General features: G+C 30.4%; 1 protein-coding gene across 3 annotated transcripts in view; it reads right to left on the bottom strand.

Annotated features, from left to right (window-relative positions):
• LOC107436628 (constitutive coactivator of PPAR-gamma-like protein 1 homolog) overlaps positions 1-13,774 on the bottom strand; it is a 56,043-nt gene extending 42,269 nt beyond the window's left edge. For 2 of the 3 annotated variants that reach the window (XM_087154695.1, XM_087154696.1), the window contains exons 1-3: positions 12,920-13,774; positions 9,974-10,138; positions 3,417-3,609 (exon numbers count right to left, since the gene is read on the bottom strand). In XM_087154695.1, coding sequence (XP_087010821.1) covers positions 3,417-3,609; positions 9,974-10,138; positions 12,920-13,576 — 1,015 coding nt within the window. In that variant the 5' untranslated portion in view covers positions 13,577-13,774. Of the gene's footprint in view, positions 1-3,416; positions 3,610-9,973; positions 10,139-10,297; positions 10,319-12,919 lie in introns of those variants that run through there. The other variant, XM_087154697.1, reaches the window with a different exon arrangement.
• Between the last annotated feature and the right edge of the window lie 946 nt (positions 13,775-14,720).

Below are 14,720 nucleotides of genomic sequence, written 5' to 3'. Positions count from 1 at the left end.
TGACGCTTCTCTTTAAAAAGATCGTTGTAATGAGCACTTTAAAATGTGAGACTTTGCATTTTATAGAATTCTTGTAATACAGATATTTCACACTTTTTTAAAACATGGGCTAATAATCAGGAACAGATCAATCTTTAAACATTTTTAAATTAATTTTCAAATACAAATACTTAAAAACCCAAAGATGCACTTAAATGTTCCCTATTAACAGGAAAAAAAATTGAAATTTTCTAGACTATTAGAGCTAGCAACAAAGAAAAAATAAATCAATTTTGATTTGCCAGTCAATTTTGGTTTGGTCTCGATGGCGTCATAAAAGTTCAATGTCTGGTGTTCATAGGGAGTAGTAACAAAACAACGCTCGTTAGATAATGTTTTCCTCCTGGGAAAAGTCAGTTATTACTCGGTAGTTTGTAATTATGAATGACGCCTAATCTCGATGTTTAAAGACCGAGACTTGACCAGAATACTTGCTCGTTCTTTGTTTTCTTAAAGCTACAGTCATGTAAGATTTTTCAGGAATTGGAGTGCGTGCTTCGGTACCGGCCTCGGTTATGTGCAGCCATTAAAATATAATCATTAGTTAACTGTAAAAATTAGTAATTTAATTCTTGTTTTATAGTTGTCAAATAACTGTTTAATTTTGTAACAGCTTTCTGTTTCTTAATTTCAGCTACTACGCAAATTACTATGCAATTTATTGAATGTTGGGAAAAACAGGGTATCTGCTACATTTTAGATTTTCAAATTCATGATTTTCCATGACTAATTCCAAGAAGTTTTCATGACTTAACGAAGTTATTATTTTCTCCGACAAGAAAGCAACAATAAATTAAAAAAAGCATTATAATAACATTAATTGAAATGATAGGTACAACCAAAACTGCTATTCTCTGCATCTTCATATTTATAGATTTTAAATTTAATAAACAGAGTAAAGAAAGAGTTAAAACAATAAAATAGCTGAAAAAAATGCAAAACAAAAATTTTTTTTTCCGTAGAATTATATTCTAAAGATACTTTTCTTGTTCATCTGAAAGGAAAGAAATACTTCTGATTTTTCTGTTCTCATTTCGGAATTTAAAAAAATAAATAATAAAAATTCTTAAATCACAGAATTTAAAAGATAATTCTCACTAGAAATGATGTTTTTTCTTTCATTTCTTGAAAGAATACCATCATTTTCAAAGAACATGATAAAATAATTTTATATTCTAATAAAATATGCCTGAGTGGTGATTTTGTTAGGAATTCAGATATTTGAAACAGGATGAAATTTGGGGGGAAGGGAGCAAAACATGGTTTTGGTGTATCTTTGGAGCAACAAAAAAAGCAATTTTGGAGCAGCGAAACAAAGATTTGGAGCATATTTAATAAAAAGAATTAAAACAAGAATTTAATAAAAAGAGTTTTTAATTTTGTTCATTAATGACATCTTATTTTTTACACTTTTTCGAAGGTCCTTGCATAAACAAAATAAGTTTCTTTCTGGTATCTTCCAATGCTGTTAAATAATCTGCTATCTTCGACTTAGCCTCAGATAAGAGGATCAGTCCGCTTTCTATAATCGACATGTCTTTATTATTTAACCCATCTTTAATAATTTTTTCAGCTGTGTCTAAGAGATCTTGAGAAGCCTTCAATTTTTTTAGCAAATCAATTTCAGCAGCTTTCAATTTGCTTTCCTCAGTTTCAGTGTTTAAACATTCTTTTTTCTCAACCTCTAATCAAGCAGAATAAATTTTAAATGCTGCACGAGTCCCTTTAATCATATCTTTGTCAACTTTAAAGTCATTTAAACCCCCAGCTGATATGATACACAACTTGTTGCAAACCATTAACACTATGCAAATTTAAACTTGCCCTATTGTCAAGTAGCTTTTTATTCACACATATGATCAAAACTAAAACCTCTCTAGTACTAAAACCTCTTTCAACATCGGCATTCCCATGTGGTATGCACAAAAGAGCTTTAAAAAGCTTTGTTATAAGAAGATATTTGATATTTCCCAAATTATCTTTCTTCACAAAATAGTTAAAGTACACACAAAAACACATCAATTCACAAGTCACAATATAGTTCCAAAACACATATTTGGTTCAGATTCATTTGAGTCAGAAGAATAACCTTCCAGTTCTCCATGTAACAGTAACAAAGATGCCTCTTCAGGATTTATAATGGATGGGATTACTGTTGCCAGATATCTTATTGACTTAATAGAAGTGTCTTCCATTCTCATTACAGGATGCAACACTTTAAGATGGTATAGTAACATATTTTCAAAAGGCAACTTTTTTGCACATGCCATAGACCTGGCACCTAAATACATAGAATTTTTTTCTGAAGAAGATAAGGATGTCATCGCATTTGTGGTATCTAGTCCAACATCTATTAAATTTGAATTTTGCCAAATATCTGCGTTTTCTACATCCAAAGATTTCAAGTCCTTTCCTGTCAAACTAAGAAAAGCAGAACTCTTTAAAAAACGCCCTAACAATGCTTAAACTAGAGACAAAATTTCATCATACAGCAAGTGAATCAATGGTGTCTCAGTTTGGAAAAGACCTAAAAACTTATTTAATATAGCCGAAATATTTCTTAAAAATGAGCTTTTGGCAAAAGCAATTTAAATAAATTCAATATTGAGTGGCTCATACTATTTTTTAAATTAATAATTACTTTATTTAATTCTGTAAAAGGTAATTTAAAACTCTAATTAATTTAACTATTATTTAAGGTTATTGAGGGTAATTTTCTTAAAATTTAAATAAATGTTTTTTGTAACAGTGTATTCAACAAAACATTAACTAGATTAATATTGATCATACCGAATTTATGAAAATATGTAAAGAATTAAGCTAACTTTAATATTTATATTACAAATGCAAATTAGTGGATGGCCCCTAAATTTTTTTAATTAAAATTGGTTACCTGTTACAGTATTTCATTAATGAAATGATTAAAAAATTTTTTATAATTTTTAAATACAAATAAAATGAGTATTGAAGCTAAAAAAATTTTGCGAGAAGTAAATTATTATATTGTCCCTACACTCATAATATTTAACAAATCTGTGGTAATTAAAAAATTTTATATCAATTGTTTTAAATCAAATCATTAAGAGATGAATTAAAGTATTTTTGAATGACAAATCTGAAAAACATAAGATCTTTTTGCTGCTTTAAAAATTCTGAAAGCCCCTTTCTTCATATTTAGTTAAAATCTTGCCTCTAAATATTAAGTTTTTTCCAAAAACAAAATAAGACCACTAAAAATTTTGAAAGTAATACCACAATAAAAAAATAAAAAACTCAGAATTAAAAAAAAATAGTTTTCAAGAAACAGTAAAGAAAACAGTATAATAAGTAGTTAAAAATGAAAAGAAAAATTTTACAAAAATACTACACTATCATACCAATAACACTTGGGAGGTGAGAGCCAAAATTTTTGTTGCCTTTACAATAGTATAGAACTGATTGTTTGAATTTTTCACACCTCTCATCAGAGTGGCTTCCAAACACTTGTAACGCTACATCATCGAGATCATCAACAGACTGTAAATTTCTAACATAGTCAACAACAGCTTTGATTAAATTATTGGGAATGACCTAGAATAAAAACTTAAGTTAAATTTCAAATTAACATACTCAGTTATTAAAAACATTATTTCTTTTTCAAAAAGCGATATATAGGGAAGGATTAGTCCTCATGACCCCAGCTTATTGACATAATGCTTGATAATACATACTTTCAATGACAAAATTTAAAACAGTGGCTTTCAATTCTCCTTGAAACATCCTTTCTAAAATACATAAGAGATTCAGAAGGATCAGGTAAAAAGAAAATAAATTTGGTAGAGAATGTGTTTTCCTTCCAAAAACAAAAATTTATACAGATAAAAACATAGAAGAAAAAAAAAATCTTACTATAACTTTTTTACAATTAAAATAATAGCTCAAATAAAAATTTAACAAACCAACTGGTATTTAGTAGGTGTATATTTTAAATTGGAAAAAAAAAACTACTCTTAATTGGGATGTTTGCGATTGCATGATGAGAGTAAAAACTCTTGACAGTTCTAATCTCAGATCAGGTTCTGCATTTTGAAGCAATTTCCTGCTTACTGACGGACATTATGTTTCAAATGGTTTCTACATTTGTAAACTTTTATTTCATTTATAAATATTTAATAATTTTTTTTTAAAAAATTACATAAAATGTTTTTAATAGCTTAATATCATTGTGCACCTAAGAAAAAAAGTTGAAAAATATAAACATTTTATTTAGAATAATAAAAATAAGTATAAAATATGAAATAGAGTAAAAATATTTTATTTTGAAATTCATCTTCTCCTACACGCAAAAATCAGATTATTTTTTAAAATTTATTTAAAAAAAACATTAAATTAATAGGAAACATTGAAAATACATACGAAATGACAAATAGAAAGTGGCAAACAGAGTTAAAGCTCTTGCGACAGATGTTACAAACTATATTAATATTTTAATAAGTATCCTTTACTATTATTACAAAATACATAAAAAACTAAAATTTTTAATTTTATATCTGAAGCAGTTAACAAAAAAACTAAGATTTTTGTTAATGGTGGAATGCCATTTTAATAAACAGTTAAAAGTGTTTATTTTAAAGTTATATTGTCCTTTGTATCATGGGAGTGCCCTTTATTTTTTAGATAAGTTTAGGTTAAATTTAAGATATATTACAGGAAAAAAAATAATGCAATACTTACATTTCATTCAGTTTGACCTAACAGTATACTTATTAAAAAGCAGAAGTCAATTAAAAAAAGCTCTTTAGCTTTTTGAGAACCATCAATAGTCAACTCAAATAGCTTTGCATTTTTAAATAAAGTTAAGAGAGATCTGTAATCATGATTAATGTATATTTTTTGAAAAAAAAATTATAGCAAGATTGCAAGTTTATGTATCTGAATTCTTTGATAAGAATTGATTACATCTATTAGGAATATAGCAATGAAAAGTTACTAAAAGTTTCTAATACACATTTTCTGAGAGAACCAATACATTCATTAACAGATTGCAGATCTAAAGGTTGAACTTTTTTAGCATTGATTCAAGTTTATCATGCACTCAGAAAGTGATACTTGCACGTTGTAATGACAAATTTTATTAATTTACATAAGATGTAAGCTATTGCTAAGTATATAAGCTTTTGCATGCCATGAATATCAAACTTAGAAAAGAACAAATGAAATACAAGATCTTGACAAAATATACTAACATTTTCAAATTAGTAACAGAAAAAAAAATATATGTACATATATATATATGGGTCATTCTCACGAAAACTGTCATTTTTCAGTTCATAAAATCCCAAAAAAGTAAAGTGAATAAAAAGCTCTGAAACTTTCTATATTAATAGAAATATGTAATGGAATTATAAAGAAAGTATATATCCTATAAATTATACTTAATATTTAAATTAACTAATTTTTTTAATAATTAATTTATAATTATTAATTTATAATAATTAATAATTAATTAATTAATTTAATAAATAAATTAATTAGTTTAATAAATCAATTTATTAATTTATTTTTCAAATTAATTAATAAGTAAATTAATTATTTTCACTATTTAAAAAGTGAGGGACTGACACTAATAGTGAGGGAATGATATTTTATTTTAATACATGTTTTTATCTAAGTTACATCTACCTAAAGTTTGAAAATGATAACATACTAAGTATATCTAATATTTATTATAATTTAGTCTTATATATTTAATAGTTTTTACAGGTTTGGGAAATAAAATTGGCTGGCACGATTGAACAAAAAAAAAATTTAATAATATACTCATCTTGAATCATTCCCTCACTTCAGCGTCATTCCCTCACTTTATACACTAGTGAGGGAATGACGAATTCAATAAAATTTAAAAATAACAGTTAGGCTTTATTAATTTCTGAAGTCAATCACATACAATTATATTCATACAAGAAAGCAACATATAATTATCCACTTTCTCGATGAAGTTGTATTTTATTTTACTCTAAAAAACGACACGAGGGAATGACAAATGTAAAAAATTTTACCTGGTTTGATTCATTCAAATTTATTCCACAGCAAAGTTTGTTTAAGTTGAAGATGGAAACATACTGCAATTTTGTTCTATGATGCCAGTTGTTAACTTCTGAAGTTTTTATTAAAATATTTTTATTCTAAGATGATTGCAGATGATAAGAACATTGTTGTGAGGGAATGACGCGAAACACTGGGGACAAAGTTTAAAATAGTGCTGTGTTAATATTTTTATCAGAAATTAAATTTAAAATTTATTTTCTGAATTCTATATTTCAATATTCTCAAATAAAAAACACAAATTTGTAAAAAAAAAAAATATTTTTCAGAAACAATTTTTTTCTTTTTTTAAATCAGCAGTGGGGACAAGTGAGGGAATGACATATTGGTATATTTTTATTCTTCTTCTTCATAAGCGCAACAGCCTTTCACAGGCCAAGGCTGACTCGCAGATTTTCCTCCATCTGGCCCTGTCCGGTGCGACGGCCCGCCATCGGTTGACTCCCAATAGCTTGAGGTCCTTTTCAACGTCGTCTATCCATCTTGTAGGTGGTCGTCCCCTACGTCTCGTCCCTTCAATTGTGGAAAAAGTCACTTTTTTGGCAGGGACGGCATCAGAATTTCTGAAGAGGTGGCCCAGCCACCTAATGCGTGATTTTTTAATAGTTCTCACAATGTCGGTCCCACCGAATTTGTCATATTTTTTGTAAATTTCGTGGTTGTAAAGAATTCTCCATACGTTATTCTCTTGAAGAGATCCAAAGATTTTCCTCAAAATTTTTCTTTCAAAAATTAGCAGTTTTTCCTCCTCTGTTTTGCTTAGGGTCCAGCACTCACTTCCATACGTAGCTATAGGCCTGATTAAAGTTTTGTAGATGTTTAACTTTGTCTTCACACTGATGAACTTGGATTTCAGTTGGTTTCTGAGGCCGTAAAAACTTCCATGGAAATTCTGTTATTTATTTCGATTTTCAGGTTGTTGTGGCTAGAGATCAAGGTTCCTAGGTACTTGAACTGGTTAACAGTTTCAAAAGAGTAAGTCATTATCTCCAGAGGAGATCGACCAGGAGTTTTATTTGTTGCGATCAAAAACTTGGTTTTGTCTGCATTTATAACTAGTCCCATCTCCTTCGCCGCACTCTCAAGCGCTACAAAAGCGTCAATGACTGAGCGTTTTGTTCTTCCAACTATGTCGATATCATCAGCAAAAGAGAGTAGTTGGACAGTTCTTTGTAAGATTGTTCCATTTGTGTTGATACCAGAGTCTCTAATGGCCTTTTCCAAAGCTATGTTAAATAGCAGGCAAGAAAGGGAATCACCCTGTCTGAGGCCTTTTTCGGTGAAGAATGGTTCAGAGAGACTTGACGAGATTTTTATTCTGCACGAAACTCTTTTGAGCGTCATTCTTGTGAGGCTGATTAGCTTCTTTGGGATGTTAAACTCCAACATAGCCTCAAGTAGTTTTCTTCGGTTGATGCTGTCGTAGGCAGCTTTAAAGTCAATAAATAAGTGGTATGTGTCAATGTTATACTCTTTGGTTTTCTCCAAGATCTGCCTGATAGTATGCAATTGGTCAGTCGTTGTTTTTCCTTTCTGGAATCCGCATTGGTAATTTCCAATGATTCCCGAGGTGTAGGTCTCCAATCGCTTGCATAAAATAATGGAGAAGATCTTGTACGCAATATTTAGAAGGGTAATTCCCCTGTAGTTTCCACATTCGAGTTTATCACTTTTCTTGTATATAGGGCAAATAGATCCTTCATCCCACTCAGTGGGCATTTGTTCCTTTGTCCATATACAACAAATCAAGCTATATATAGCTTTGCTTAGCTTCGTTTCGTCAATTTTAAAGAGTTCGGCTTTTAAGCCATCAGGTCCAGCTGATTTATTATTGTTTAGCCTCCTCAACGCTATTTCCACGTCGTAAGGAGTAGGTGTATTATGTTCTATGGCTTCACCTTCAGTACTCATGGTTGGCAGCATGTTACAAGTGTTTAGATCTTCTCTATCTCTCCCCATTAGTAGATCTACGAAGTGCTCACGCCAACGGGCTAGAACTTCATCCGGGTCTCGAGTAAGTTCTCCGTTTTTCTTCTTACAGGTTATTGTTCTGGGGTTGAAGTCTGCTCTGACATTGTTTATCAGTTGGTAAAATTTTCTTGCTTCCTTTTGAGTTTTTAAGTTTTCAATGTCTTTATATACCTCTTCCATATATTCTCGTTTCTTCATCTTATGAATTCTTTTTTATATGTTTCTTCTGCGCTCCTAGTGTAGCGTTTCTGGATCATGAATTTATACGCTTCATTCTTCTTTTTCGTAATTGCACAGCATTCTTCATCAAACCAAGAGGTGGTTTTCTTTCCTTGCATTTCTGGTATTGTTTTTTCAGACGCATTAATTATGGTTTGTTTAAGAGACTGCCACGCAGTCTCCACAGTCTCAGTTTCGACACTCGATTCAATCTTGCTTTTTAGTTCTTTTCGGTACTCTTTCATTACCTCTGTCTTCTTTAGCTGCTCAATGTCAATCTTTTTGTCGTTATTATCTCTCCCTTTATGATAATATCTATTTACCTTGTGACGTATTTTTGAGGCTACCAAAAAGTGATCGGAGTCCACATTTGCACCGCGGTATGTCCGAACGTCTTGAAGAGTGCTTCTATGTCTTAAATCAATAAGTATGTGATCTATTTGATTTTGGGTTAATCCATCTGGGGATCTCCAGGTGGCTTTATGTATGTTTTTGTGTTTAAAAGTTGTACTCCCTATTACCATGTTTGTAGAAATGGCAAAGTTAATAAGTCGGATGCCATTTTTGCTTGTCTCTTCATGTAGGCTTTCATTTCCAGCAAATCTGTCCATGTTTGTATCGTGGCCAATCTTCGCGTTGAAATCGCCCATGAGCAGTTTCACATCATTTGAACAGCATTCACTTTGTGTCTTTTCTAGAAGGTCATAGAATCCATCCTTAACTTCATCCGCCTTGTCCTCCGTGGGGGCATGGGCACAAATAATTGAGATATTATGCGTTCTTCCTTTGATTCGTATTCTGCAAATTCTTTCATTCACTGGCTTAAATTCAATCACTTTGTCTCTGATTCTTTTGTTGACGATGAAACCTGTTCCAAATTGGTGTAGTCTGTCGTGGCAGCTATAGTAGATACTGCAATTTCGCTTGTCCATTACTCCACTTCCAGTCCACCTCATTTCCTGAACAGCCAGTACATCTAATTTGTACTCCAAGAAAACATCAGTTAGTTTTTTCACTGCACCTCCTCTATATAATGTTCTAACATTCCATGTTCCAAAAATCATGTCCGATTTCGTGCCAGGTCGTCTACGAAGTGCCGGTCCGGAAGTTTTTCTTTGAGTTTTCTGAATCGGTAGATTTTTTTAATGAGGCAAGGGGATTGGCCTTGCGCTCAACCCATTTAGTCGCCTTTTACGACACGCCGGGAATACGTTGGTGCAATTCTACCCCGGACACCACACGGGGGATATTTTTATTACCTAAAATTAATAAAAAATAAAAATTGATAATTTTATTTTTATTCTTTTGTTAGCTTGCATTCTGAAGGACACTTTCCCTGAAATTTTTTTTTTCGTAAGTTGTAAAACAAACATAAAATATACTGGGGACATGAAAATGACTGTTTTTGTGAGAATGACCCATATATATATTTTTACATTACATTAGCTGCATGTAATTTTGCTATTAAAATTAATATTTTCTTAAACTCCCTCAAACTTTGGTCAGGAAACAAAACAAAAAAATCCCAAAAAAGACATGTGAACTCTACAGATTAGTCTACAAATCTATCTCTAAAATAAATTTTTTACTATACACATCACAATTAATTATAATTATATATATATATTTAAGAAGTACAAGTACAATAAAAGTTTATTACTTTTCCTTTTGCATCAGGACATAAGGAGCGATGAAAAACTGATAAATCTGAATCTCCAAGAATATGATTACCAAGAAGAGCTGCAACTACACATATTCTACTAGGATGAAGATTCAAGCACCTGGTAACTTCATTTAAAATGTACTCTTTTGTTTCCAAACAACCCTACATATAAAATTTATATTTAATTACTTTATAATTAAATATTGATGCTGTAATACATAATAGATAGAAAAGAAAAATAGTTTTCACAACTCCTAAAAGAGAAAAACAAAGTTTGATTGAGCTATTTTGGCAAGAATTGAAGGGAGAAAAAAATCGTACCTGCATTTTCAAATAATCATTGGTTTGCAAGTTTACAGACACTTAGAAAATATGTTTTCACCCTGTGGCAGAATTTCTTAGAGCTATCTGCAACAAAACTCTCTAGCACTAATATCTTTCTGCAAGATACTTTCAATAATAACAAGCATATATGTTACTCATTTAAAATAACAAAAGCGCTGTGTTTACAAAATAATATATATAATTGTTTTGAATTGAAAATGTCATAATTTTTTAGTCTAATAGTATGGGAGATATCCTTGCATTTTGCTTGGGAGGAAAGCACAAATTGCTTCTTTCTTCGCATTTTGTAAATAATCAACACAATAAAAAATCAGTAGTTATTGTCGAAAAAAAGATCGACGACGAAATCACGCGAATCGGATTCTTCAAATGAGTTTTTCCTTTTGAGATGATGTAGTTGTCATAAATAATATTGTATAAAAAATATCAGATTTAAAAACTATGGTGAAATCAATAGCAACAACTACCAAAAATTTGATAGAATTATTGCCTTAAAAAGTAAATACTCAAAAGCACGATTCCAATTTTCTATATATATCGAAATATTTCGGAATATTCGAATATCGAAATATTTAAAAAACTATGTGAAAATCAATATTAATAAATGCCGAAAATAGAGATTTAAATATTACCAGTAAATTTTTGCAGAGGAGAAAAGTAATTTTTTTTACATTTCAAAAGAAAAATCTTTCTGCAAGAACTCTGCAACGTTCTGTGACAATGTCACAGTGATTCTGCCACGGGGTGTTTTTGCATGTTAAATATTGTTTGCTACATAAATGCAAAACTGGACCTTTATCCATTACATCAAGGCACTCACAAAAGAAAAATAGAGAATATAGGTACAAACAGAACTGACTTGAAATACCAAAAGTACTAAAAACAATAAACACCTAATAAGAGTTACACATTAAAACATATAAATTACATAATTAAAAATAAAAAGGAAGATTTCCACCTCCTGATTTATGGCAAAATAATGGCAAAGTCTTAACAACTTCTGTGTAATTGTCTGACAAAATCTCAAAAAAATATCTCAGAAACTAACTAACTTGAATTATATAATTCATAGCCACCCCCGGGAAAACTTCTACTTGTTTTTTTTTTGTTTTTTTTCTTAAAAAAAATCCAAATTTAAAATAGATTTGGCATTTTGGCGATTGTAGTTAATGCGACAGATCATGATACAGAAATATCCCCAAACTAAAAATTACGAAAAAATTATAGTGAATGATACCCTAGAGTGCTCATGATATCAGAACATTGGACATAAAATACAGTTTGCAAACATATCCTCTATGCTGTAGATTAAGGTCAAGGTTATGTGTTGATTTAGTGTCTGCACTGCAAAAAAAAACATTAATTCAGAAGAATTCTACTTGTAAATTCACAAAGGAAAATTTCTTGGCATAAGTACCGATACATGGCTACCTATTTCTTTATAAAATTTTGCAAGTTCAGAAAACTTTTTGGTACCTTGGAGATTGTATTGTGTGCAAATAGATATTGATAAAGATACTTCCAATATTTTTGGAACAAATAAAATTTCAATCAAAAAATGTTTCATGAATTAATGTGTGACCAAGGAGTCAGGATTATAAACAATTTAGCTTTTTTAAACTGCATAAATATAAACATTTTTTAAAACAAATTTAAAAATCCAATACAAGCTTGGGGATATTTTCGTGTTGTGTCAACTACAATCACTAAATGAATTTTAATCTTGGAGAATAAAGAGACTTGAATCTTTGAAAAACCCTGTTCACCGATGGATATATAACCTAACAGGTCTAAGTTAAAAAATAATACACTTCATTGCTCTCTCTCTCTAGGAGAGGTTACTTTCTTATCTCTGTGATAGTCGGACCCTATATATATATATTTTTTTAAATTTAGAGCTTTGCCCGGAGGTGGCAACAAGTTTTACCCTTTAAGACTGTGCTCTTCTGTGATATTTTTTATTTCGGATCTCACAGGCTACTAAATGTTTTTTAAATTTACATTTTTTACTCTTTTACGAATAAAGTAAAAGGAAATTAATAAAAACTTCCCTACCACAAAAAGTGTTTGACATACACAATTATTTACTTCAATTTGATTTCTCAATTTATTTAAATTGATCATGTATGTCATTGACAGGAAAAATTGGTGACATATGTCATACAATTTAAACTTGTTATTTTGAAGCTATTTTTTCATGAAAGCATAATTTATATGAATTAGAACACTACTAGCCAAACTGGTCATAAGTTTAAAACCTGGAACAATTTATTAAATATTATATAAACAATCTATATATATTATATAACTACATTCATGGCACCTTGACAGTTTAAATTAATAGCTTATTATAATATAAACTCTAATGAGAAATTTTTTGTTTAGTTTCACAGTTCGGAAATAATAATCGGACATTTCACATAAAAAAAAAATAGGATATCTAGGTTCAAATTCTAGAGAAGATTGACTAATGAATACAAATAAACAAAGTAAACAAATAAAATATGTCCTCAAAATTCATATAAAATGAAGGAATGACAGCATGAGAAGCTATGAATTTAAATTGTTTTGTACACTTATCATGCTTTGAATACTTACCTTAAAGGTCAGTTTCAATTGTACTGATGAAAAATATCGATGAGGATCGAAAATGATGTATTCTGGGTCATCAGCTAGCAATCCATGATAGTTATATTTTTTTAAATATGAGATTACCTCTTGGTGATGATCAGTAGTAGTTAAAACAACATTAACTTTCAAATGTCGTAATAATATTCTCAAACAAGTACGAAGAGCGTTTGGCGCAACCCACCAGACTTTAGGAGGAGGCGTACCTTTACAAGCGGCATGTCTAAGAACTTGAGTTATTTTCTCCTTTTCAACTTTTTGTTTTTCAACCCACTTGGTCATTCTTTGTGGGTCTGATGTTCCATTAAAAAAAACTGTTATTTCAATATTACGTTTGTTGACTACTTGAAAGAATGTTCTAAGAAAATCTACCATTCTATTCCACTGTCCCCCGCACACCCAATCACCAAAATAACCACCATAAAGTCTATCTAAACAACATTCACCATCCATTACAAGACATAATGGACTGGGTATAACTTCATGGGGTTGGTATCTAAAATCATGTTCAACTCTAGGGCCTATATTTGACAACATAACATTTCTAGCTATTTTTACTAAATCCACCGGCACACAGGCACTTGGGCAGAAAGTCTCAATAAATCTTTGAAATGATTCAATTGTCATGATTGTAAAATATTTAGAAATTAATTGTCAAAAACAAATTTAAATGTTATACGCATAAGTAAAAACTTCTGTTAGCTGAATACGTTAAAAAATATGTAAATTTATTGTTTAACTTTTTCACTATACAACCCATTACTCCATGTGTTTTGTCACCGCAAAAAAATTGGTAAGAAAAGCGCTTGCGTCTGCAGCGCCAATGCCACCCCAAAAAGAAGTAAGTCGTAGTTTCGGTTTGTTTTAAAAATAAGAGCAGACAAGAACATGCCGAACACTTAAAATTTCAGGAACTATTGAGTTTTTTTAAATTTGTATTATGAAAAAATAAGTTGTGCTTTATTTAATAATTTGTTAAAAAGTTGCATATCGAAGTTTAATTGCGTCGAATTGACGAATTGCATCCAGAGACTGTTCTCTCTGGATGTGTTTCACGCACCTCCGAGAAAGTAGAAACTGGCTAGTTTTTTTGCGAAGGAATATATTTCACCCCCCCCCCCACACCCCCAATAGAGGAGCAACATAAAACAAAATCACTTGAGCAAGGAGACATCACTGTGAGCTTTAACATCACTGGTGTAGTATTTTATTCCAACTTGATATCTACGGTCTCTAGTGAACGTGTAGGTAACACAGGGCTAAAGAGAATACAAGGGCTAGTTCACTCCGCTCTTAGAGCTGAAGCTACGATTTCCCTCCTCATGACGTCACTGTGTCTACAGATCTCGGAGATTGCAAGCAAAGATATGATAACTTTGCATCTTTCTCTTGTAAAAATAAGTTAGACTTTTTCTGGTTATTAGCCTTCAAACTTTACGTAATTAACACATTATTTCCGTTCATAAACATAGTTCAAAAAAAACTTTCTTGGTTATTATATTAAAAAAATACCATTTTAAACTTATAAAAATGTTTTGCTAGTTGGTGAAAATGACACGATAAATACTTTATTTTAAAAAGTTCAGTTTTAACTTTAACTATTAAGAAAAATGAAGGCATATATCGACACTTTTTTTATCTACATATTCTTTTATAAAGATAAGTTAAGTTAAATTTAGAATCCCTGATTTTAAAATATGTCGTTAATAGCAATTTGTTCATACTTAATCATTAGGAAACATCAACCTTAAACGCTAATTACTGAAACAAA

This window comes from Parasteatoda tepidariorum, chromosome 11 (genome assembly GCF_982258835.1).
Source record: "Parasteatoda tepidariorum strain Cologne lab strain chromosome 11, Ptep-v5.0, whole genome shotgun sequence".
In the NCBI taxonomy this organism is placed as follows: Eukaryota; Metazoa; Arthropoda; class Arachnida; order Araneae; family Theridiidae; genus Parasteatoda; species Parasteatoda tepidariorum.
This window is presented reverse-complemented; position numbering and strand designations above follow the sequence as displayed.